At 46.1% G+C, this 24,724-nt stretch overlaps 1 protein-coding gene across 1 annotated transcript; it reads left to right on the top strand.

Annotated features, from left to right (window-relative positions):
• The first annotated feature begins 285 nt into the window (after positions 1 to 285).
• LOC129829898 (tubulin gamma-1 chain) lies at positions 286 to 24,415 on the top strand. Its single transcript, XM_055891901.1, has 11 exons — positions 286 to 502; positions 658 to 770; positions 4,750 to 4,917; positions 5,112 to 5,180; positions 13,569 to 13,648; positions 13,922 to 14,048; positions 15,046 to 15,132; positions 18,227 to 18,376; positions 22,121 to 22,273; positions 22,574 to 22,735; positions 23,142 to 24,415. The coding sequence occupies exons 1-11, from the start codon at positions 454 to 456 to the stop codon at positions 23,337 to 23,339; spliced, it is 1,356 nt and encodes a 451-aa protein (XP_055747876.1). The 5' UTR covers positions 286 to 453; the 3' UTR covers positions 23,340 to 24,415.
• Positions 24,416 to 24,724: the final 309 nt, after the last annotated feature.

The following is a 24,724-nucleotide window of genomic DNA, read 5'->3' as shown; positions in this document are numbered from 1 at the left end:
CAGCAATTCTGCCAAACTATTTTACTCAACTCCTACTATTTGTTGAATGCAGCCCTAAAATGTGAGCATGCAGTATTTGATAGAAGTTAGTAGGGCTCTTTTTTTTTTCTTAGTAGTACAGGATTAGATAGGATGGTTTAGTTTCTCTTAATGTTTGGTTCTTTATTCATTATTCTCTAATCTGTGATTGACTACACAATCCAGTACAGTAGGTGGCGGCATGCCCCTATAACGTATGTTTGCGGAACGCCGTTATATTATAGAAGAAGAAGAATGTGAGGCTGCGCATTGTCGCAAATGCTGTTTGGCGTTGTGACTCCATTTATGCGGTATTTCGTGTTGTTTCCAAGCGGGAAGCAGCAGGCAGGTCAGCAAGATCAATACAGTGGTCGTCTAGACAGCAGTCTCTCCGATTATAGACTTCGCTGTTAGGGGATCTACTAAAAGAGGAATATGCCCCGAGAAATCATAACACTTCAACTTGGCCAATGTGGAAACCAAAGTACGGTGAAGTCTTTCCCTTGCTACAAATTATTAGCTAGCTAGCACATATACCTAACGCTAGCCAACAGCTACGCTAGCAGTAAAATAACAACTACTGGACATGCATGGGTTTAGTGTTGTAATTAAATACATCTTATTTCCTCTCTATTGCAGTTGGTTTTGAGTTTTGGAAACAACTCTGTGCAGAGCATGGCATCAGTCCGGAGGGGATTGTGGAGGAGTTCGCCACAGAGGGGACTGACAGGAAGGATGTCTTCTTCTATCAGGTACAGAACATCATTAGCTGGCTAGATCAGTGGGTCAGGTTCCTATCCCGGATTCAGACCCATGGGGAGAGAGTGCATCTAGGCATCGCATCTTACCACCTTGTTGTATTCTTCTCAACCGTATTGGAGAAGTTCCAAGGTCCTTCCCCTCAAACCGTCTTCTCCAATGTGTTTTGAGAAGGAAACGAGGAGCAAGGATGTGTGGAATCAAGAAAATATTAGCTGAGAAAGGGCGATAGACTAGAGGGAATCCTCGCCTCTCTGTCTATTGGTCCTGATGTGGGCTAGGCAGGTTGCCAGATTTAGCTTCAAACTAAAGTACAGTACGTGACAGTTATCTACTGACTACACAGACAGGGCAAGTTAAATAAAGGTAAAAAAATAAGAAAATTATTTTTAAAAAGAGATCTTCCAATGGTGGTGGAGTGGCAATATTTACCATGGAACACCTTCAGTGCTCTGTTGTCGCCACCGAGTCTGTCCCCAAACAATTTGATTTGCTGTTTTTTAGCGTTAAACTTTCAAATAGCTCTTTGTTGGCTGTTGCTGGGTGTTATAGTCCTCCATCAGCACCGGCCTTTACCCTACCTGCACCCTACCTGCCCTAAGCTCTCTCCTGGCCTCTTACACGATAAGTCTGAATTTGTCCTGCTAGGTGACCTAAACTGGGCCATGCTTAAACCACCTGACCAAGTCCTAAAGCAATGTGACTCCCTAAATCCTTTTCAGATTATTACCAATCTCACAAGGTATGACTCCAAACACCCAGAAAAGGCTACTCTCCTTGATGTTATCCTCACAAATAATCCTGATAGGTATCATTCTGATGTTTTCTGTAATGACCTTAGTGATCACTGTTTCACAGCCTGTGTTTGTAATGGCTGCTCAGTGAAACGACCTGTCCTGATTTCTCATAGACGCTTGCTAAAAAACTTTTAATGAGCAAGCCTTCCTTCATGACATGGCCTCTGTAAATTGGTATAGAATCCGCTTGATCCCCTCTGTCGAAGATGCTTGGACCTTCTTCTTTTTTGATATTTTCAGTGGTATTGTTAACAAACATTCACCTATAAAGAAAATGAGAATTAAAAACCGGTTCAGCCCTTGGTTTGACCGGGATCTTGTAGAGTTACTCCACCTTAAGAATTCCATTTGGCGAAAGCCTCGGCATACGCATACTCAGGCTGACTGGCTCTCGTTCAGGCAAATGAGAAATAAGTGCACTCAGGCTATCCGGAAGGCCAAAGTGAGTTACTTTAAGGAGAAGTTCTCTTTCTTTGGGTCTAACCCCAAGAACTTCTGGAAAATGGTTAAAGACCAGGAGAATAAACCCTCCTCCTCACTGCTGCCCATGTCCCTTAATGTTGATGTGGTTGTTACTGACAAGAAGCACACGGCTAAGCTCTTTAATCACTTCATTAAGTCAGGATTCCTATTTGTCTCAGCCATGCATCCTTGCCCGTTGAACATTTCCTCATCTCCAACCACTTCTAATGCGACTAGCCCCGATGCTCGTCCCTATTTTCCCCCTGCAGGCAGTCACTGAGTCCGAGGTGCTAAAGGAGCTCCTAAAACTTGACCCCCAAAACACATCTGGGACAGATGGTTTAGACCCTTTCTTCTTTAAGGTTGCTGCCCCTATTGTTGCCTCCAACCTTTTTAACCTGTCTCTCCTCTCTGGGGAGGTTCCCATTGCTTGGAAGGCAGCCACGATGTGTCCTTTTATTTAAAGGGGGAGATCAAGCTGATCCTAACTGTTATAGGCCAATTTCTATTTTGCCCTGTTTATCAAAAATGTTGGAAAAACTTGTCAATAATCAACTGACTGGCTTTCTTGATGTCTATAGTATTCTCTCTGGTATGCAATCTGGCTTCCGCTCAGGTTATGGATGTGCCACTGCAACCTTAAAGGCCCTCAATGATGTCACCATTACCTTTGATTCTAAGCAATGTTGTGCTGCTATTTTTATTGACTTGGCCAAAGCTTTTGATATGGTAGACCATTCCATTCTTGTAGGCCGGCTAAGGAGTATTGGTGTCTCTGAGGGGTCTTTGGCCTGGTTTGCTAACTACCTGTCTCAAAGAGTGCAGTGTATAAAGTCAGAACATCTGTTGTCTCAGCCACTGCCTGTCACCAAGGGAGTACCCCAAGGGGCAATCCTAGGCCCCACGCTCTTTTCAATTTGCATCAACAACATAGCTCAGGCAGTAGGAAGCTCTCTAATCCATTTATATGCAGATGATAGTCTTATACTCAGTTGGCCCCTCCCTGGATTTTGTGTTAAACGCTCTACAACAAAGATTTCTCTGCCCTTAACCTTGTTATGAACACCTCCAAAACAAAGGTCGTGTGGTTTGGTAAGAAGAATGCCCCTCACCCCACAGGTGTTATTACTACCTCTGAGGGTTTAGACCTTGAGGTAGTCACCTCATACAAGTACTTGGGAGTATGGCTAGACGGTACACTGTCCTTCTCTCAGCACATATCCAAGCTGCAGGCTAAGGTTAAATCTAGACTTGGTTTCCTCTATCGTAATCGCTCCTCTTTCACCCCAGCTGCCAAACTAACCCTGATTCAGATGGCCATCCTACCCATGCTAGATTACAGAGATGTAATTTATAGATCGGCAGGTAAGGGTGCTCTCGAGCGGCTAGATGTTCTTTACCATTCGGCTATCGGATTTGCCACCAATGCTCCTTATAGGACACATCACTGCACTCTATACTCCTCTGTAAACTGGTAATCTCTGTATACCTATCGCAAGACCCACTGGTTGATGCTTATTCTACTGCAGCCGCCATTCTTCACATACAACACCCGTTCTGCCAGTCACGTTCTGTTAAAGGTCCCCAAAGCACACACATCCCTGGGTTGCTCCTCTTTTCAGTTCGCTGCAGATGGCGACTGGAACGACCTGCAACAAACACTCAAACTGGACAGTTTTATCCCTTCATTCAAAGACTCAGTCATGGACACTCTCTTACTGACAGTTGTGGCTGCTTCGCATGATGTATTGTTGTCTCTACCTTCTTGCACTTTGTGCTGTTGTCTGTGCCCAATAATGTTTGTACCATGTTTTGTGCTGCTACCATGTTTGGCTGCTGCCATGTTGTGTTGCTACCATGCTGTGTTGTCATGTGTTGCTGCCATGCTATGTTGTTGTCTTAGGTCTCTCTTTATGTGGTGTGTCTCTTGTCGTGGTGCCCATCCCCGCAGGATGCCTTTTGCCTTTTGGTAGGCCGTCATTGTAAATATAAATGTGTTCTTATTTTGCCTAGTTAAATAAAATATGCGGTGCAGCAGCTGCTGTATTGATGGCAAACGAAATAGACATGAAACATGCATCACGGACTGTACCATTATTCCCCACTAGATGGAGCAGCCTAATAATTTATGGCAGTCAGCGTTCACCATCTTTCTGCGATCAAATAACATTGTATTGGTCACATACACATAATTAGCGGGTGCAGCGAGATGTTTGTGTTCCTAGCTCCAACACAAAGGTAAAAGAATGGAATTAAGAATTATATAAATATTAGATTGAGCAATGTCGGAGTGGCATTGACTAAAATACAGTGGAATAGAATAAAGTATATACATATGAAATGAGTAAACAATATTAAAGTGGCCAGTGAGTCCATGTCTATGTATATAGGGCAGTAGCCTCTAAGGTGCAGGGTTGTGTTATCAGGTGGAAGCCGGCTAGTGATGGCTATTTAACAGTCTGATGGCCTTAAGATAGATGTTTTTCAGTCTCTTGGTCCTAGCTTTGATGCACCTGTACTGACCTCGCCTTCTGGATGATAACGGGGTGAACAGGCAGTGGCTCGGGTGGTTGATGTCCTTGATGATCTTTTTGGCCTTTCCTGTGACATCGGGTCCTGTAGGTAGTCACCAGACTACTATTATTATTGTGTATGCTTTGCTTTCTGTGCATCAAGTAGGAGTAAGCCTTACCTCTCTAAATATGGTCCACAGGCAGACGATGAACACTACATCCCACGTGCTGTTTTGTTGGATCTGGAGCCCAGGGTGATCCACTCCATCCTCAACTCCCCCTACGCCAACCTGTACAACCCAGAGAACATCTACCTGTCGGAGCACGGAGGAGGTGCAGGGAACAACTGGGCCAGCGGCTTCTCACAGGTGACTATGTGGGCCATATTGTTGGTTGTAGGTGGGCCAGAGGCTAAAGGACAGGGTCCGTGTAGAGAACAAAGCTTTAGCCTTGAGGTGAATAATGCATATTTAGAAGTTTGGCGATGTTATTGTTCAAAAAAAATTGTAACTACATTCACCCAAATAACAATCTGGAATAATGCATGTCTTGTTGTTTGTAGGGTGAGAAAATCCATGAGGAGATCTTCGATATCATCGACAGAGAGGCGGACGGCAGCGACAGTTTGGAGGCAAGCCCACTCTTTCTCAGTCTCTGATTGGCCCACAGAACGTATGGGGTGAAAGCTAAGGAGTCAGCAGGCCGGAGTTTGGAAGCATACACACACTGCACTGACTGCATATCTTGCCTCACGTGAGGGGAACTTTGGAGGGAGAACCTGAAAATCGGAGGGGACTATCCAGAATGAAACACTTCCTGATTCTCTCCATATGTAACTGACTGACGTGTGAAAGGAATATAGGGTTTTCAGTTCTTTTTTTCCTCTTTCCCTTCAGTTGTGCTGTGGTGGAAAGCATGCTTTCTTTGGCGACTTATAATGGGTAACTTAATAGAGAGTACACATAAAATGGGAGCCCACACATGTCATCTTAAAACTAGTAAATGCTCTGTTATTTCAAGCCTTTTTAAAAAACGTTCCTCAACTGCCAGCTGTAAGGTTGCCTCCCTTAAAACAACATGGCTTTCCCCATAGAAGTCTGTGTAATTTCTGTTGCCCATACTCTTTATGACCCCACATTATTATTTAGTGTGTGTGGACATGCATTTGAGAGGGTGTGTGTGTGAGAGATAGGGCGTGGCATGCCGTGTTGGGTGGTAATAGCTGGACTGGAGTAGAAGGCAGGTATTACATGGCTGTCTAGGCGAAGGAGAGCGCCTATTTGTGGGGTTGGCCTGCCCTCCCACCTCCAGGCTGGGTGGAGAGTGGGAGGCATAAACACAGGTCGTATATACTGGCACAGTACAATAAATACTACTACTTAACCTGATAGATGTAATCTAAAATGAAGATTTCTGCCTAAATAGACATACTCAAAAGTAATTATTTATCATGAGAGGGCCATAAACAACTAGTAATGCTGCATACGCCAAGAAAGATAATCTCACCTTTCTGGTAGAAATAGTTATACATTTCTGAGGTGTAGTTACTTTTGAGGTAACAAGCTCAAGTACATAGTAAAAATATGATGGAAATATACACTGAGTATACCAAACATTAGGAACCTTCCTAATATTGAGTTGCCCTCAGAACAGCCTCAATTTGTCAGGGCTTGGACTCTACAAGATGTTGGAAGCGTTCCACAGGGATGCTGGATGTCCTTTGGGTGGTGGACCATTCTTGATAAACACGGGAAACTGTTGAGCGTGAAAAACCCAGCAGTGTTCTTGACACAAACCGGTGCGCCTGGCACCTACTACCATACCCTTTTCAAAGGCACTTGTATTTTTTGTCTTGCCCATTCACCCTCTGAATGGGCACATACACAATCCATGTCTCAAGGCTTAAAAATCCTTCTTTAACCTGTCTCCTCCCCTTCCTCTACACTGATTGAAGTGGATTTAACAAGTGACATCAATAAGGGATCATAGCTTTCACCTGGATTCACCTGGTCAGTCTGTCATGGAAAGAGCAGGTGTTATTCATGTTTTGGACACTCAGTGTATGTGATGTAGTTCATATTCAACAAAAGTTGATGAATAGGGCTTGAAATGACTGATATGCTTTCTAAATATAGTAACAATCAAATTTTATAAATCGACTAACTATATGATTTTACTTTCCTTATAACTGTAAAATAGATTTGATAATATTTAGTAATAGTACAAAATTACCTGGTTAAATATAAACATTTAAATAGGCATTTCATAGAACTAGACAGATAATATTCTGCCCTGCGTCCTCTGAGCAACGCACAGACGCCACTCAAATGCCTGCCGACTACATTACACCTTCATCAGCAGTGAGCACTAACTGATTTAGTCTGCCTGTGCCCAAGAGAAAGTGGTTTGTTTCTACCAAGAGACAGTGGTTTGTTTCTACCAAGAGAAAGTGGTTTGTTTCTAACAAGAGACAGTGGTTTGTTTCTACCAAGAGACTGGTTTGTTTCTACCAAGAGACAGTGGTTTGTTTCTACCAAGAGACAGTGGTTTGTTTCTACCAAGAGACAGTGGTTTGTTTCTACCAAGAGACAGTGGTTTGTTTCTACCAAGAGACAGTGGTTTGTTTCTACCAAGAGACTGGTTTGTTTCTACCAAGAGACAGTGGTTTGTTTCTACCAAGAGACAGTGGTTTGTTTCTACCAAGAGACAGTGGTTTGTTTCTACCAAGAGACAGTGGTTTGTTTCTACCAAGAGACAGTGGTTTGTTTCTACCAAGAGACAGTGGTTTGTTTCTACCAAGAGACAGTGGTTTGTTTCTACCAAGAGACAGTGGTTTGTTTCTACCAAGAGACAGTGGTTTGTTTCTACCAAGAGACAGTGGTTTGTTTCTACCAAGAGACAGTGGTTTGTTTCTACCAAGTGTGAGCGGACCAAGTAATTGGGCGTCACTCTAAAGCGGGAAGGTGGAACAAACGAGTCAGGAGTAGGTTTTCTTGATTGAACAAAGTTCTATATTGAGGGCATTTGGACAACACAAACACTCCAACAGAATCAATGAAACTCTCCAAAGGAACAAAACATATATCTTCTTCTCCAGAGCAAAACAGGAACACCATATGATTGTCTTTAAATTACAACAAAAAGTCACGACATTGTCACCGTCTTAATGGTTCTTCCTAGATAGCTCCTCTGTCTCGGTGGCCATCTTCCAGAGATCGTTCCTCTTCTTGCTGGTTCCATACTCTCTCTTATAGGGGAAGGAGAATATCTCATTAGTAGTGTCAGCTGTGCTTAATTGCCTCTGGTTCACCTGTCTCCCATGCCTTGTTGGGCTACCATCCGTGAGCTCAGCCTGCCCTCTGGTGGTCCTTCCACATACCTTCCCCCTCAGGACCGAACCGGAGGGTCGGGCGCCAGACGCACCGTCTTGGTCGCGTCGGGACAGCGCGTCTGCATTCCCGTTCCTCGATCCGGCCCTGTGGATGACATGGAAAGAGAATGGTTGTAAAGACAAAAACCATCTGGCTATTCTGTTGTTATTGTTCCTCTTACCAGCCATCCACGTGAGGGGCGCATGGTCCGTAACTAAAGCAAACCTCCGACCCAGTAGGTAGTACCGGAGATAATCGAGAGCCCACTTAATGGCTAAGGCCTCTTTCTCTACGGTAGCATACCTCTGTTCCCGATCGCTGAGCTTCCTACTTATGAAGAGAATCGGCTTCTCTGCTTCGCCTTTACCCTGAGCTAGTACGGCCCCGAGCCCTGTATCCGAGGCGTCGACCTGCACAATGAACTCTTGTGAGAAGTCCGGAGCCTGTAGGACGGGATCAGAACACAGGCCATCTTTTAGCGATTGAAAGGCCTCTTCCGTCTCGTCGTTCCACTCTACCTGGTTTGGTAAGTTTTTCTTGATGAGGTTTGTGAGGGGATTGGCAATGGTTGCATATCCCGGGATAAAACGGCGATAATATCCCGTTATCCCTAAGAAGGCCCGAACGTCCCGCTTGGTCCGGGGTCGCGGCCAGTCTCGAATTGCCCTGGTCTTCTCTGCCTGTGGGCGTATTTTCCCATTCCCCACGGTGTACCCCAGGTATTCCGCTTCGGACAGACCCAGGCAGCATTTATTTGGATTGGCCGTCAACCCTGTGGCTTCCAAACTCACGAGCACCGCCCGTAATCGCAGGAGGTGACTATCCCAGTCCTCGCTGTGGATAACCACATCGTCTATGTACGCCGCTGCATACTCTTGATGGGGCCGTAGAATGGCATCCATGAGGCGTTGGAAAGTTGCAGCGGCACCATGCAGTCCGAAGGGCATCCTCACATACTGGAAAAGCCCCTCTGGTGTGGCAAAGGCAGTCTTTGGGCGATCCTCCGGAGCCACCGGCACTTGCCAATATCCCTTCGTCAAATCCAGGGTGGTGATGAACTTGGCCTTTCCTAAGCGCTCCAAGAGTTCATCCACGCGGGGCATGGGATACGCATCGAATGTAGAGATGGCATTCACGGCCCTAAAATCGTTGCAGAGCCTCATACTACCATCGGATTTGGGGACCAGGACTATGGGACTGGACCACTCACTCGTCGATGGCTCGATCACACCCATCCTCAACATCTCCCTTACCTCGTTCTTAGCGATGACTCGGCGAGCCTCAGGAATCCTGTAAGGGCGGATATGCACCTTCTGGCCGGGTTCAGTGTGGATATGGTGGAACAGGACATCTGTTTGTCCTGGGAATGGAGAGAATATTCGACCGAAGTTCATAATCAGCTTGTCTAGCTGTCTTGACTGCTCCGGCAGGAGAGTTTGACCACGGCGCACCGGTGGTAGAGCCTCCTCTTTTCCTTTTCCCTCCAGGGCCATCAAAGCCACCTCCTCCTCTCTTCCATGGTACGGCTTTAACAGGTTTATGTGATAGAGTTGGACCTTCTTCCTTCTATCAGGTTGCTTGATGAGGTAATTGACCGGTGAGACCCTTTTCATTACCTCGTAGGGTCCCCTCCACTGTGCCAGCAAGCGATGTTCGGCCGTGGGCACGAGCACCATCACTTTCTCTCCCACGGTGAACTCACGGGGGGTCGCGGACTTATCATAGGCCCGGCCTTGGGTCCTTTGTGCCTTCTCCATATGTTCCTTGACTATGGGCCACACTGCTGACAGGCGGTCTCTCATCAGGGTAATATGTTCTATTGTGGATCGAAAGGGGCATGGTTGGGTCTCCCAGGTCTCCTTGGCTAAGTCGAGGATCCCTCGACAGGGTCTGCCATAGAGCAATTCAAACGGAGAGAATCCAGTGGATGCTTGGGGTACTTCTCGCAGGGCAAACATTAAGTGTGGGAGAAGCATGTCCCAGTTTTTCCCGTCTCGGGACACCACTCTTCTCAACATGCTTTTAATCGTTTTGTTCAAGCGTTCACACAACCCGTCTGTTTGAGGGTGGAATATGCTTGTACGTATTTGTTGAACCTGATACAACCGACACAGGTCCTTCATCAACCGCGACATGAATGGGGTTCCCTGATCAGTTAAGATCGTCTTGGGGAGGCCCACCCGAGAGAACATCATGAATAATTCCTTGGCAATTCCCTTTGACGACATATTACGCAGGGGTATGGCCTCCGGGAACTTGGTAGCGTAATCTATGACCACTAGGATGTACTCGTGTCCTCTGGCGGATTTTGGGAGGGGTCCTACGAGGTCCATAGCTATGCGTTCAAAGGGAGTCTCTATAATGGGGAGAGGAATCAAAGGGTTACGCAGGTGTGGCCGTGGAGCTGTACGTTGACATTGATCACACGTCCTACAATACCTGGCCACATCCCGGGTGACCCGGGGCCAATAGAATCTCTGCATGATTCTGTCAATAGTCTTGTCTCGTGCCAGGTGTCCTCCTAGGACGTGGGAATGGGCTAACTGTAGAACTGTATCCCTGTATGGTCTAGGCACCATTAGTAATTCCAGGTTTTCCCCCCTTCGTCGTACGACCCAGTATAAGAGACCCCGCCTGATTGCATAGTAAGGAAGAGGGGGCTCACCTGATCCGTCGACGTTCCTCCCGTCGATCACCTTCACCTTCCTCATGGCCTCCCTTAGGTCTGGGTCTCTATGCTGCGAGGTGCCGAACTGTCCCTTTAATTCCTGGGGCAGATCAACCTCGGTAGAGGGATGTGGAGGATGTTCCCCATCCCCCTCGGGGGTGACCGATGAGAACCCCTTCCAGGTTCCCTCCTCGGATGGAGCTTCAAATATATCCCTTAGCGTCTGGTTGCTCCTTCCTTCCTGTGTAGTGTATAACCCTTCACAAGTGTCTTCATCGGTGGTTTCCTGGAATATCTGTCGTAAACGTTGGGTTGCTATTTCTTCCTCTGCTGCAGAGGACGAGGACGTAGCTACGTCTCCTTGTAGGACTACTACCTCGGGCTTGGATTTTCTCTTCTTTCCTGTCCCCCTTCTTTCCACGCATAACGTCATCTGCCGAAGCTCCTTATATAAGGGACAGTCTCTCCCGATCAATAATGGTACCTTCAGCTGGGGCACTTTCCCTGCCCTGACTGTACACCTTCCTTTTGGAGTGAGAATCGGCAGATTCACAGTGGGGTAATAGTGGGTGTCTCCATGGATACAGGATACGGCTACTTTGTCTGGTAGCAGTGTTGCGGAGGTCACCAGCCGCTCCTCTACTAACGTAACCATACTTCCCGAGTCGAGGATGGCTACCACATCTTGTCCTTCGACTTGAACTGGAATCTCTGGGGCTGGAGCTATTTCTGCTAACCAACAGTGTTGATCCTGCCCCCTCAAACCGAGAGGTGTGGGGGTGGGCAGTGATGACTCTGTGACCCTGGGCTCGTCCTTGCTAGGACATTGTGGGGCATAATGGTTGGGAGACTGACATTTATAACACCGACCCTGCTGTGTGGGGGATGATTTCTCCCACCTCCGGAGGGGGTTTGGACGTTTCGGTGGCGGACGCGCCGGCGTGAGTCGGGGTACGGGATCGGAAGAATCCTTCCGTTCCTCCTTGTCACTTTTTAACAACTCCCCTGTAGACCGATGTTTCCACCGCCTGTGCTATGTCGTCGGCTGACAACGGGTTGGCTTGCCCCACAACCCTTTTTAAGTCACTGGGTAATTCCCTCAATATCTTATCCACTACAAGAGTCTCTATCACCTGTCCTACTCCCTTTTCAGGTTCTAGCCACTGTTTCGTCAGTCGTATTAATGCAAAAATCTGGGAACGGACGGGTTTGTCAGCTGTGTAGGTCCATTGATGGAACTTTACGGCCCTATCTCTGGCAGTCAGCTGGTACCGGGATAGGATCTCGGTTTTTAGTCGCCCATAGTCTGCAGCTTCGCGGGCATCCAGGTCAAAATAGGCTTCCTGAGCCACCCCGGTCAAAAGAGGGGCTAATGCGCTCGCCCATTCTGTGGGCGGCCACTCTTCCAAGGTGGCCGTCCTTTCGAAGGTCATGAGGAAGGCCTCAATATCATCCTCCTTGGAGAGACGAGGTAAGATGGCATGAGCAGCCGCTCTTGGCTTAACTCTAGGTTCTTCTCGCCGGCTCAGCTGTTGTTGCAGGAGTTCTATGGTTGTATGCTGTGCCGCGATCAATTGTTGTAGTAGGGCGTTATCCATCGTTCTTGAAAGGTTCCTCCTGGTCTACTGGAAGAATCTTGATTTACTCACTTATCCTTGTGTCACTCGTCCACCTAATGCCCACATTCTCCACCAATGTGAGCGGACCAAGTAATTGGGCGTCACTCTAAAGCGGGAAGGTGGAACAAACGAGTCAGGAGTAGGTTTTCTTGATTGAACAAAGTTCTATATTGAGGGCATTTGGACAACACAAACACTCCAACAGAATCAATGAAACTCTCCAAAGGAACAAAACATATATCTTCTTCTCCAGAGCAAAACAGGAACACCATATGATTGTCTTTAAATTACAACAAAAAGTCACGACATTGTCACCGTCTTAATGGTTCTTCCTAGATAGCTCCTCTGTCTCGGTGGCCATCTTCCAGAGATCGTTCCTCTTCTTGCTGGTTCCATACTCTCTCTTATAGGGGAAGGAGAATATCTCATTAGTAGTGTCAGCTGTGCTTAATTGCCTCTGGTTCACCTGTCTCCCATGCCTTGTTGGGCTACCATCCGTGAGCTCAGCCTGCCCTCTGGTGGTCCTTCCACACAAGAGACAGTGGTTTGTTTCTACCTAGAGACAGTGGTTTGTTTCTACCTAGAGACAGTGGTTTGTTTCTACCAAGAGACAGTGGTTTGTTTCTACCTAGAGACAGTGGTTTGTTTCTACCTAGAGACAGTGGTTTGTTTCTACCAAGAGACAGTGGTTTGTTTCTACCAAGAGACAGTGGTTTGTTTCTACCAAGAGACAGTGGTTTGTTTCTACCTAGAGAAAGTGGTTTGTTTCTACCAAGAGACAGTGGTTTGTTTCTACCAAGAGACAGTGGTTTGTTTCTACCAAGAGACAGTGGTTTGTTTCTACCTAGAGACAGTGGTTTGTTTCTACCTAGAGACAGTGGTTTGTTTCTACCAAGAGACAGTGGTTTGTTTCTACCAAGAGACAGTGGTTTGTTTCTACCAAGAGACAGTGGTTTGTTTCTACCAAGAGACAGTGGTTTGTTTCTACCAAGAGACAGTGGTTTGTTTCTACCTAGAGACAGTGGTTTGTTTCTACCTAGAGACAGTGGTTTGTTTCTACCTAGAGACAGTGGTTTGTTTCTACCTAGAGACAGTGGTTTCAATTCTACAAAATGCTTTTGTATTGTATTTTCATGTCGGGAGTTTTAAATCCCTGTGTGACCATCACAACGAGATGAAACCCGCATCAATTGAAGCGTATTGGGTATCAGCTGTCAGGAAATATGTGAGGGGTAGTGACGCACTGAGCCAGAGGAATTTACTCATTTGTCTGGATAGGCCCAAACATTGGAGACGTTTTAATCTTTTCACCCGGAGCAGTGGAATTAAAGAATTAAGATGGCTCTGTTTCTCTGTTGCAGGGTTTTGTCCTTTGTCACTCCATCGCTGGGGGAACCGGGTCCGGGCTGGGATCCTACCTGCTGGAGAGGCTCAATGACAGGTCTAAACACACACACACACACACACAAACAGGGAGGCTGAATTTCCACATCGAGATGAGGTGGTCTCTCTTTCTGTTTGACTGTTGTAAAGTTAGTAGGCTTATAATGTATGGAGTAGAAACACTCTCCTAATTGTAACCATAATTGTCCCAGCCTCCATTGGAGAGATACTGTTCTCTCCCGGGGGGCACCTTTAGTCTTCCACTGTTGGATGTTTTTCTGTGACCTGGTGTGTGCTACTTTTTTATTTTCTTCCTGTGTGTGTTGGCCAGGTACCCTAAGAAGCTGGTGCAGACCTACTCTGTGTTCCCTAACCAGGACGAGATGAGCGACGTGGTGGTGCAGCCCTACAACTCACTGCTCACACTCAAGAGGCTCACCCAGAACGCAGACTGTGTGGTGAGCAAGAAATATACACACACATCTGCAGACACACACACACACCCTCTCATCTGTGCTTTTTGCCTTCAGCTGGCTACCGTTGTGTGGGGAATAGACAAAAGGTTCTTTCCTGGAATCAAATCCATGCACATAAACTCTGTTGCGTGGTCATTTTTTCGAGAACGTCCCCTTGTGCCGTTTAAAATGTGATTTATTTATTTGTTTTTTAAGAAGAAAAAAACAGGTTCCAGTTCCACACTGTCTTGTTGTTCTGTCCAAAATGACGGACAAGCCTTATCCCCCCCGTCCCCCCCCCCCGTCCCCCCACTCTCAACATGCTCAGTGTGGTGTCAAAAGCCATAACTGTCGCTCTGCCTCAGGCAATCTCCGTGGTCAAGTCTTAGAGAGAGGGAGGAAGTTGAACTAGGAGCCACGGGGCCTGTATATCATGAATCATTTTATATGACCACAGCCCGACGCGGTAACTGAAAGGGTTTCTTCCCTGGCTGCTGGTGTGTATGACTGGTAATGAGGCGGTGTTGGTGGACATTTACATCTCTGGATGATTAAATCTTTGCTGCCTGGGAATGATGATTGTATTAGATCCCGAGATGCTCTGACGGCCTAATGTTTCTCCTCTCCAATATCTTCTTCCTCCTGCAGGAGTTTACGTAAGGGCCTCTACTCAGGCTTATTGGGTTAGCCCCTACAGCTAATAGAATCTATGTGGAGAAGAATTGGTTCCCCTGTTAGTGACGCACAGTGTGTGCCTCAATGCTTCAGTCTTCACACAGCACTTTGCTTTACCCATCAAGACTGACTGGAGGATTGGATCAAAGCCCACTGTTAACTAGTCTCTACCACACAGCATCTCTCTCTTGCCTCTCAGTTTCCCCTAATTCTAAAGTCAAACCTCCCCCGTTGCTGTCTTTCTGTGGACATCTCAAGCTTCTGACCTCACGTCTACACATCCCTCTCATTCTGTTTCTCTTTTTGACTTGTGTGTGTGTGTCAGGTGGTACTGGACAACACTGCTCTGAACCGCATCGCCACCGATAGGCTGCACATCCAGAACCCCTCCTTCTCCCAGATCAACCAGCTGGTGAGTGATTGACACCTGCCACTCAGGTGCAAGCTCCACCTCCTTCCCTAGTGGTGTTCTCAATATCCAGGTTCTAGATCATCAGACTCCTGAGAGGAGGAAGTGTTTCTATGCAGAGGCGTTTTGATAGCCTGGTCCCAGATCTGTTTGTGCTGGCTTGCCAAGTCGGTAATATGGCACAAACTGAACTGGGACCAGGCTACTGTTTATAGCCTACTGACCGTGGCCCAGAAACTATTAGGCAAATACAGAGAGAGTGTATGGGTGAAGTAAACCTCACACTGTTAGCCAGAATGTCCTGAGGATTCAACAAACTAGTTAGACTAGTTACTCCTCACACTTTAACTGTCAAACTGGATCTCTCACTCCCTAGCAATTATTGTTGAATGAACAACCAGTGGTTGTTAAAAAAACAACTTGTCGTCAAATATGTCTATATCCCTAGGGCTGTGGCGGTCATGGAATATGGATGACTAATTGGCCACACAAATGAACGCGGGCACCGTAATAACCGGTCAAATGTTCTATTATTCTTTTCAATTTTTTTCCCCTCTCTGCTCCTGACTGCATGTGCTGCCATAGAAATAGAACGGGCGTCCTCATTCAAGTCAATGGTGGCATAATGGGTGGACTGGCGGCTATTGCGAGTGTACCCATAGGAACAAAGGAGGAAGTAAAAGAAGGACTTAAAAGCAGGAAGTGTCCCCCGTCAAAATGTGCTGTGATTTGTTGATTCAACTCAACTGACATTACAAAAAATACATTGCATCGCATGAGCCACATCATTTGAATGAACATTCTACATTACCGTGGAAATTATTGTATAACAATACCAGGCAGCCATTGCGAGTGTACCAATGAGTTTACCAGTCAAATTGCCAGGGTTAGAGGTGCAAAGTCTGTTCTATTCATTATATTTCTATGTGTGCCACTGCAGGGAGGGGGACACTGTCTAGGCAACTCCTTGCTTGTTTCAGCAAGGAATAGCAGTTTCATCACGTTGTTAAGATTCCATGTTACTGCAGAAACAGACTCCGCCTCACGAATGCCCGGCAATTCTGTCTTCAGTCAGCTGTTCATTCCACCCCCCAAAAAAATATTTAAACGGTTATTTATTTTCATGACGGTCTTCATCCATAACCGTCGTTTATACAGTAATTGTGCCAGCCCTATATACCCTTCTCTAGCTAACCTTCTAACCATACAATCATATAGCATATCTTTTTTTTTAAACATAAAATACTGTAAAAACACTAGTAAATCAGCCCCAAGTGATTTTACTTTTGGAAATCTGTTCCAAAGCATTCTCACGCATAATAGAGACATACATTTACATTTAAGTCATTTAGCAGACGCTCTTATCCAGAGCGACTTACAAATTGGTGCATTCACCTTATGACATCCAGTGGAACAGCCACTTTACAATAGTGCATCTAAATATTTTAAGGGGGGGGGGCAGAAGGATTGCTTTATCCTAGGTATTCCTTGAAGAGGTGGGGTTTCAGGTGTCTCCGGAAGGTGGTGATTGACTCCGCTGTCCTGGCGTCGTGAGGGAGTTTGTTCCACCATTGGGGTGCCAGAGCAGCGAACAGTTTTGACTGGGCTGAGCGGGAACTGTACTTCCTCAGTGGTAGGGAGGCGAGCAGGCCAGAGGTGGACGAACGCAGTGCCCTTGTTTGGGTGTAGGGCCTGATCAGAGCCTGAAGGTACTGAGGTGCCGTTCCCCTCACAGCTCCGTAGGCAAGCACCATGGTCTTGTAGCGGATGCGAGCTTCAACTGGAAGCCAGTGGAGAGAGCGGAGGAGCGGGGTGACGTGGGAGAACTTGGGAAGGTTGAACACCAGACGGGCTGCGGCGTTCTGGATGAGTTGTAGGGGTTTGATGGCACAGGCAGGGAGCCCAGCCAACAGCGAGTTGCAGTAATCCAGACGGGAGATGACAAGTGCCTGGATTAGGACCTGCGCCGCTTCCTGTGTGAGGCAGGGTCGTACTCTGCGGATGTTGTAGAGCATGAACCTACAGGAACGGGCCACCGCCTTGATGTTAGTTGAGAACGACAGGGTGTTGTCCAGGATCACGCCAAGGTTCTTAGCGCTCTGGGAGGAGGACACAATGGAGTTGTCAACCGTGATGGCGAGATCATGGAACGGGCAGTCCTTCCCCGGGAGGAAGAGCAGCTCCGTCTTGCCGAGGTTCAGCTTGAGGTGGTGATCCGTCATCCACACTGATATGTCTGCCAGACACGCAGAGATGCGATTCGCCACCTGGTCATCAGAAGGGGGAAAGGAGAAGATTAATTGTGTGTCGTCTGCATAGCAATGATAGGAGAGACCATGTGAGGTTATGACAGAGCCAAGTGACTTGGTGTATAGCGAGAATAGGAGAGGGCCTAGAACAGAGCCCTGGGGGACACCAGTGGTGAGAGCGCGTGGTGAGGAGACAGATTCTCGCCACGCCACCTGGTAGGAGCGACCTGTCAGGTAGGACGCAATCCAAGCGTGGGCCGCGCCGGAGATGCCCAACTCGGAGAGGGTGGAGAGGAGGATCTGATGGTTCACAGTATCGAAGGCAGCCGATAGGTCTAGATTCAGGAGGGAGGAGAAGGTGGCAAAGAGCTTCCTAGGGTTAGAGGCAGATGCTTGGAATTTAGAGTGGTAGAAAGTGGCTTTAGCAGCAGAGACAGAAGAGGAAAATGTAGAGAGGAGGGAGTGAAAGAATGCCAGGTCCGCAGGGAGGCGAGTTTTCCTCCATTTCCGCTCGGCTGCCCGGAGCCCTGTTCTGTATATACATACTGTATATGTGATCGTATACAAATGTAAATAAGGTTTGAAACTTATATTTTAGTCAAATATTATATATATATTTAGGCTTCTTGCAGTCTTCAAATGATTTGTAATTCTTTTCCGGCTCCCTGACCATCCACTCATGAAAAATTGTCCCGAGGCTGAATCTAGGTGATGATCCCTGTCATACAGGCTGCATTTCTTATGACCACTGTAAACTCCTGGTGATTGCCCGACAGAAATGGACAAGATTACAGAAATAAAAACAGCCACAAGTAATTATGACGACAAAAGGTTCTTTCTCTCCACAGGTTTCCACCATTATGTCAGCCAGCACAACCACCCTGCGTTACCCTGGATACATGAACAACGACCTGATTGGTCTGATCGCCTCTCTCATCCCCACGCCCCGCCTTCACTTCCTGATGACTGGCTACACACCGCTCACCACTGACCAATCGGTAAGTAGTTCTCAGTGACCGCGTAGTACGTCTTGGTGCTTTCAAGACAGCTGGGAACTCTGAAAAAACCATGAAGTCAGTGATCTTCAGGTCTGAAAGTTGGAGCTCTATAAAGATGCCAGAGTTTCTGACTTGGAATTGCGAGTTGGATGACCGTTCAAATCTTTTTAACCCAGTTGGTGCTCATTTTTTCCCCCTGAGTTCACAGGTTTTTTTAACACACTGAAGTCTTCGTCAAACTTATTTTTATTATTATTCTTCTGCATGCTAGAAATGCCATTCAAACTTTAAAATGTGAAGACTGGTCTGGAATAGTGCTCGCATACAACTTTTTAAAACTATTTCTACTTTTGAAACTATACATTTTTTCAATCACTTTAATGGGACTTCCAACATTCACTGTAATACAATGCAACTTTTGACAAAAATCTGCTATTTTGACCACTTTGCCAACAACTTAGACAAAAAGTTAGTGTGGACTAGAAAGGTCTCGAATTTGATTTGTTTTACCAATCTCTTTCACCACTTAAGCTATTAACTCCAAACCAACGCTGAGATGTTTAGACGGACCCTACTTAGATTGCTTGTTGAAGATTTTTGATACTAGAACCATTTTAAAATGTGTATAAAATGAACATGGGTTTGAACGAGAACCATAAGAATACAGAGGTAGCCATTCAGTGGTCCTGCTGCTTCGTCAATTAAGCTACAAGACTAACTTAAACAATTCTGGCTATCCTAACTATCCTATTCTTTCAGCTTTATCAAAAATTACTGTACACATTTACATAAAATAACTGTCCAACTGGCTTCATCAATAAGTGCATCGATGACGTCCCCCCATTGATTACAGGCAACATCCGCACTGAGCTAAAGGGTAGAGCTGCCACTTTAAAGGAGTGGGACTCTAACCCGGAAGCTTATAAGAAATCCCGCTATGCCCTCCTACGAACCCTCAAACAGGCAAAGCATCAATACAGGACGAAGATTTAATCGTACTACACCGGCTCTGACGCTTGTCGGATGTGGCAGGGCTTGCAAACTATTACAGACTACAAAGGGAAGCACAGCCGAGAGCTGCCTTAGTGACACAAGCCTGCCAGACGAGCTAAATTACTCTATGCTTGCTTTGAGGCAAGTAACACTGAAACATGCATGAGAGCATCAGCTGTTCCGGACGACTGTATGATCACGCTCTCCGCAGCTGATATGAGTAAGACCTTTAAACAGGTCAACGTTCAGGACTTGTACTCCGAGCATGCGCTGACCAACTGGCAAGTGTCTTCACTGACATTTTCAAACTCTCCCTGTCCGAGTCTGTAATACCAACATGTTTTAAGCAGACCACCATAGTCCCTGTGCCCAAGAACACTAAGGTAACTTGCCTAAATGACTACCGACCCGTAGCACTCACGTCTGTAGCCATGAAATGCTTTGAAAGGCTGGTCATAGCTCACATAAACACCATTATCTCAGAAACACTGAACCCACTCTAATTTGCATACAGCCCCAACAGATCCACAGATGGTGCAATCTCTATTGCACTCCACACTGCCCTTTCACACCTGGACAAAAGGAACACCTATGTGAGAATGCTATTCATTGACTAGAGCTCAGCGTTTAACACCATAGTGCCCTCAAAGCTCAGGACCCTGGGACTTAACACCTCCCTCTGCAACTTGATTCTGGACTTCCTGACGGGCTGCCACCAGGTGGTAAGGGTAGGTAACAACACATCCGACATAACTGATGCTCCACATGTGGGCCCCTCAGGTGTGTGTGTTCAATCCTCTCCTGTACTCGTTCACTCATGACTGCACGGCCAGGCACGACTCCAACACTATCATTAAGTTTGCCGATGACAACAGTGGTAGGCCTGATCAACAACGACGAGACAGCCTATAGGGAGAAGGTCAGAGACCTGACCGTGTGGTGCAAGAACAACAACCTCTCCCTCAATGTGATCAAGACAAAGGAGATGATTTGTGGACTACAGGAAAAATAGGACTGAGCACTTCTCCATTCTCATCGACGAGGCTGTAGTTGAGCAGATTGAGAGCTTGAAGTTCCTTGGTGTCCACATCACCAACAAACTAATATGGTCCAAGCACACCAAGACAGTCGTGAAGAGGGCACGACAAAACCTATTCCCTCTCAGGAGACCGAAAAGATTTGACATGGGTCCTCAGATCCTCAAAAGTTTCTACAGCTGCACCATCAAGCGCATCCTGACGGGTTGCATCACTGCCTGGTATGGCAACTGCTTGGTCTCCGACCACAAGGCACTACAGAGGGTAGTGCGTACGGCCCAGTACATCACTGGGGCCAAGCTTCCTGCCATTCAGGACCTCTATACCAGGCGTTGTCAGAGGAACAGCCTAAAAATGGTCAGACTCCAGCCACCCTAGTTGTAGACTGTTCTCTCTGCTACCGTACGGCAAGTGGTACTGGTGTGCAAAGTCTAGGTCCAAGAGGCTTCTAAACATCTTCTACCCCCCAAGCCATAAGACTCCTGAACATCTAATCAAATGGCTACCCAGACTATTTGCATTGCCCCCACCCCCCTCTTTTATGCTGCTGCTACTCTGTTATTATCTATGCATAGTCACTTTAATAACTCTACATGTACATATTACCTCGACTAACCGGTGCCACCGCACATTGACTCTATACCGGTACGCCCTGTATATAGCCTCGCTATTGTTATTTTACTGCTGCTCTTTAATTATTTGTTTTATTTCTTACCAAAAAAAAAAACTATTTTTCTTAACTACAATGTTGGTTAAGCATTTCACTGTTGTATTTGGCGCATGTGACAAATGCAATTTGATGTGATTTGACCAGTAACTATTGAACCATTTCAAGCTAGAGACACCAAACCAACGTTCACATGTTCAGGGTATCCTGACTTTTCATGTAGGTACTTGTTCAACTATAACCAGTCCCCAACATTACTACTGCGGACACTACCACTGCTATAAGGTTTTTGAAAACCATACATACTCTAAAACAAGCTAGCAAGCGCACCACATTTTCTTCAGGAAATGTACTTTTCAGATTTCACTGTCAGCCTAAAGAGTTGGTTTATTAGAACTACAGCTATTAGTAGGTCTAGATACAAACCTGTCCCACGTAGTTCAACTGCCATCAAATACTTTTAAAGAGCTGCCATCACTAGATGCACTGTCATATTTCTTCCCCAAGTAATAACCTAGAACTTTCTAACTAAAATCCAACTTCATTTACACTGAATGTTTTACAAAAGTACATTGTACATCTATTTAGCTGAAAGAGTGTTGTCCTCATGCTCCTGCTTTTTGTTCCCATATTCTGACAGACCATTTTGTCTTGTCTGTCTGTCTTTTAGTTTTCACACTCAACAACTGTAGTTTAGACATTTTTGTGATCGAACTGCCCTACAATCCAAAGTAATAGACTACCATGTCAACTGTATCAAAGTAATCAGAACAATTATTTTATTGCATTTAAGCTTTGCTTAAAATAGTAAAGTAAACCTTTTTTAAACTACTACCACTACCACAAAAATACTTTTAAAGAGTTAAAGCAAGTCCCACCAATTGTACTAGTTTAGTTTAATCTCTGTTCTTGAAAACACAGATCTTGACTGAGTTATCCAAGTATCTGCCGATTCATCTTCTTTTAAAAACATTTGGTGAACAAAGCATTCCTGTCATATATGAATATGCCTGCTTATACCTGCCCTCTCCTTTGTTTCTCTCCCAGGTGGCCAGTGTGAGGAAGACCACAGTGCTGGATGTGATGCGGAGGCTGCTGCAGCCGAAGAATGTCATGGTGTCCACAGGCAGGGACAGACAGACCAACCACTGCTACATTGCCATCCTCAACATCATCCAGGGAGAGGTGGACCCCACCCAGGTGTGTGCGTGTGTATATTTTGAATGAGAATGTGTGTTAGCTAAGTGTTTTTTTAATAAAAAATGAATATATATGTTCTCTAATCACATTGAAGTCCTTAACTACGGATGACATAAACATTTTTAAAGTTCAGTATTAGTTCATGAGCTGACTCCTCTGCTTATTCTGGATGTTATGAAGGAGATGGCTGAAGACCAAGTGGATATTGTAATGGCCTTGTGGTGTGTGTTCAACATATTGGTCTAAATGTTTTAGCAATACTTTCCGTAAGTTGATAGAGTCCTGTTTGTGTGGGTGCAGGTCCACAAGAGCCTGCAGAGGATCCGGGAGCGTAAGCTGGCCAGTTTCATCCCCTGGGGCCCAGCCAGCATCCAGGTGGCTTTGTCCAGGAAGTCCCCGTACCTACCTTCTGCCCACCGCGTCAGCGGCCTGATGATGGCCAATCACACCAGCATCTCCTGTGTAAGCTCCGCCCCTCATTCTCATTACAGGTTCTGAAGGTTGGCCACTTGGGAGTAGGTTGGCCACTTGGGAGTAGGTTGGCCACTTGGGAGTAGGTTGGCCACTTGGGAGTAGGTTGGCCACTTGGGAGTAGGTTGGCCACTTGGGAGTAGGTTGGCTACTTGGAGTAGGGTGCCTTGTGCAAAGATATTTTAAAAGGTGACAAAACTAACACTAACAAGCTAACATTTCAATGGCAAAACACTCATGGGTTGGTGATAAATGTCAAGAGTAATTTTTGATATCCTCCTAACCCACAGTCAGCGACTGAGGGCGTGGGCAGAAAGTGACTAATATGAGGTATATGTAATGTATTCACTGCTACAAGTTCACTGGCTGCCCTTTCTCTTCTCTTCCTCTGTTGCAGCTGTTCGAGCGGACTTGCAAGCAGTACGACAAACTGCGAAAGCGCGAGGCCTTCCTGGAGCAGTTCCGCAAGGAGGACATCTTCAAGGAAAACTTTGACGAGTTGGACAACTCCCGCGAGGTGGTGCAGCAGCTCATCGACGAGTACAGTGCTGCCACGCGGCCCGACTACATCTCCTGGGGAACTCAGGAGCAGTGAGGACAGATGGGATATACACCCCTGTCACATGACATGGGTCTGGTCCCCCTCTACAGCCCAACCAGGGAAAGATAGGGCTGAGCTAGTTGCCTCCTGTGCCATCCCTATGGAGAAAAGTGTTAAAGTTCATCCCTGCTGCTTTTCTTCCCTCTTCTGTCCTTAAGCTCTGTTTGGTAGTTAAACCAACGCTTCAATCTGTGTGCCTGTATCCAATCCCCACCGATGGTTATGAATAGTAGTGAATGACTAGTCTTCTCTGTCTCATGCAGGATCCCTAAATGACCCCTACCACTAGACACTTCATAGATAGTAGATCTGAAAGGATCAAATGGGTATCAGCTCCATCTTGTTCTCTGACAGGTGGAATGTATGATATGGTTCCCGGTGGGGATGGGTTAGGGGTTGATTTGGAGTTCTACATCACTCTCTATCCTCTCTTCCGGTTCTTGTGTTGCTGTCAGCAGAACTCGTAGCCTTGTTTGGCACTATTTTTATACTGTATAGTAGTACTCTGCTTTTGTGCTGTTCCTTTTGCAGTCACACAGACTAACATACCAGCCGGAGAAACACTCGCGCGTCCTTGAATGGGGACAGAATAAACTGCCTGGTGTGACTTTGTCTTCGTACATTTCTGAAAGGTTTGTGTTATGACACCAGAGCCCATGATAATCAAGCTCTGACAGGATAGTCAAGTAAGTCAATCGGCCTCAGATCAGTTGCTGCTGTCCAGTATGTACTTAACCAAAACGTCTGTTTCATAAGTATGGCAATGGTCATTGTTATAAAATCTATTACATTGTTATTGCAGAGGACAGCCTACTTCTCTACTCTGGTGCCTGAGTGTAAATCCATACTTTCTCTGACTCTACGTGCATCAAGAAGCTTGTTAAATTGCATAGCATCTACAGTTTTCCTTTTTTTTGTAGCCATCCAAATGTATATACTTTTCATGTTGAGCTTTGTTGTGAAATTATAAAAAATAATAATAATTCTGAGAATATTCTTCATTGCCATTGGTGGACTTAAGTGTGAGTTGTATGCTGCTGTTCATATAAATAATTGTAATACTTTTAGGATAGTGGTATTTGTTCATTACTGCATCATGAAGTACAATCACTGGCATGCAGTCCTTAGAAGTGGGCATTTTCAGAATACTAAACTTTTCAAGGGTCCACAAAATAATGCTAGATAAAGCTTTACAACTCACCTTGAGTGTGTGCGCTAATCCCCCCCCCCCCCCATCCCCATCAAATTCTACTACGCTACTTCAGGCCTCATTACCAGAAAGAAATGCAGGCTCACTCAGCGATACCCACTCGGTCAAGCAGGTCAAGTCCATTGTGTCAACCTAAGACAACTGACTGTTCAGAAGGAGAGATTTTAGA

This window comes from Salvelinus fontinalis, chromosome 2, assembly GCF_029448725.1.
Source record: "Salvelinus fontinalis isolate EN_2023a chromosome 2, ASM2944872v1, whole genome shotgun sequence".
Taxonomy (NCBI): Eukaryota; Metazoa; Chordata; class Actinopteri; order Salmoniformes; family Salmonidae; genus Salvelinus; species Salvelinus fontinalis.
The sequence above is the reverse complement of the archived record's forward strand: the minus strand, read 5'-3'. Positions and strand labels throughout refer to the sequence as shown.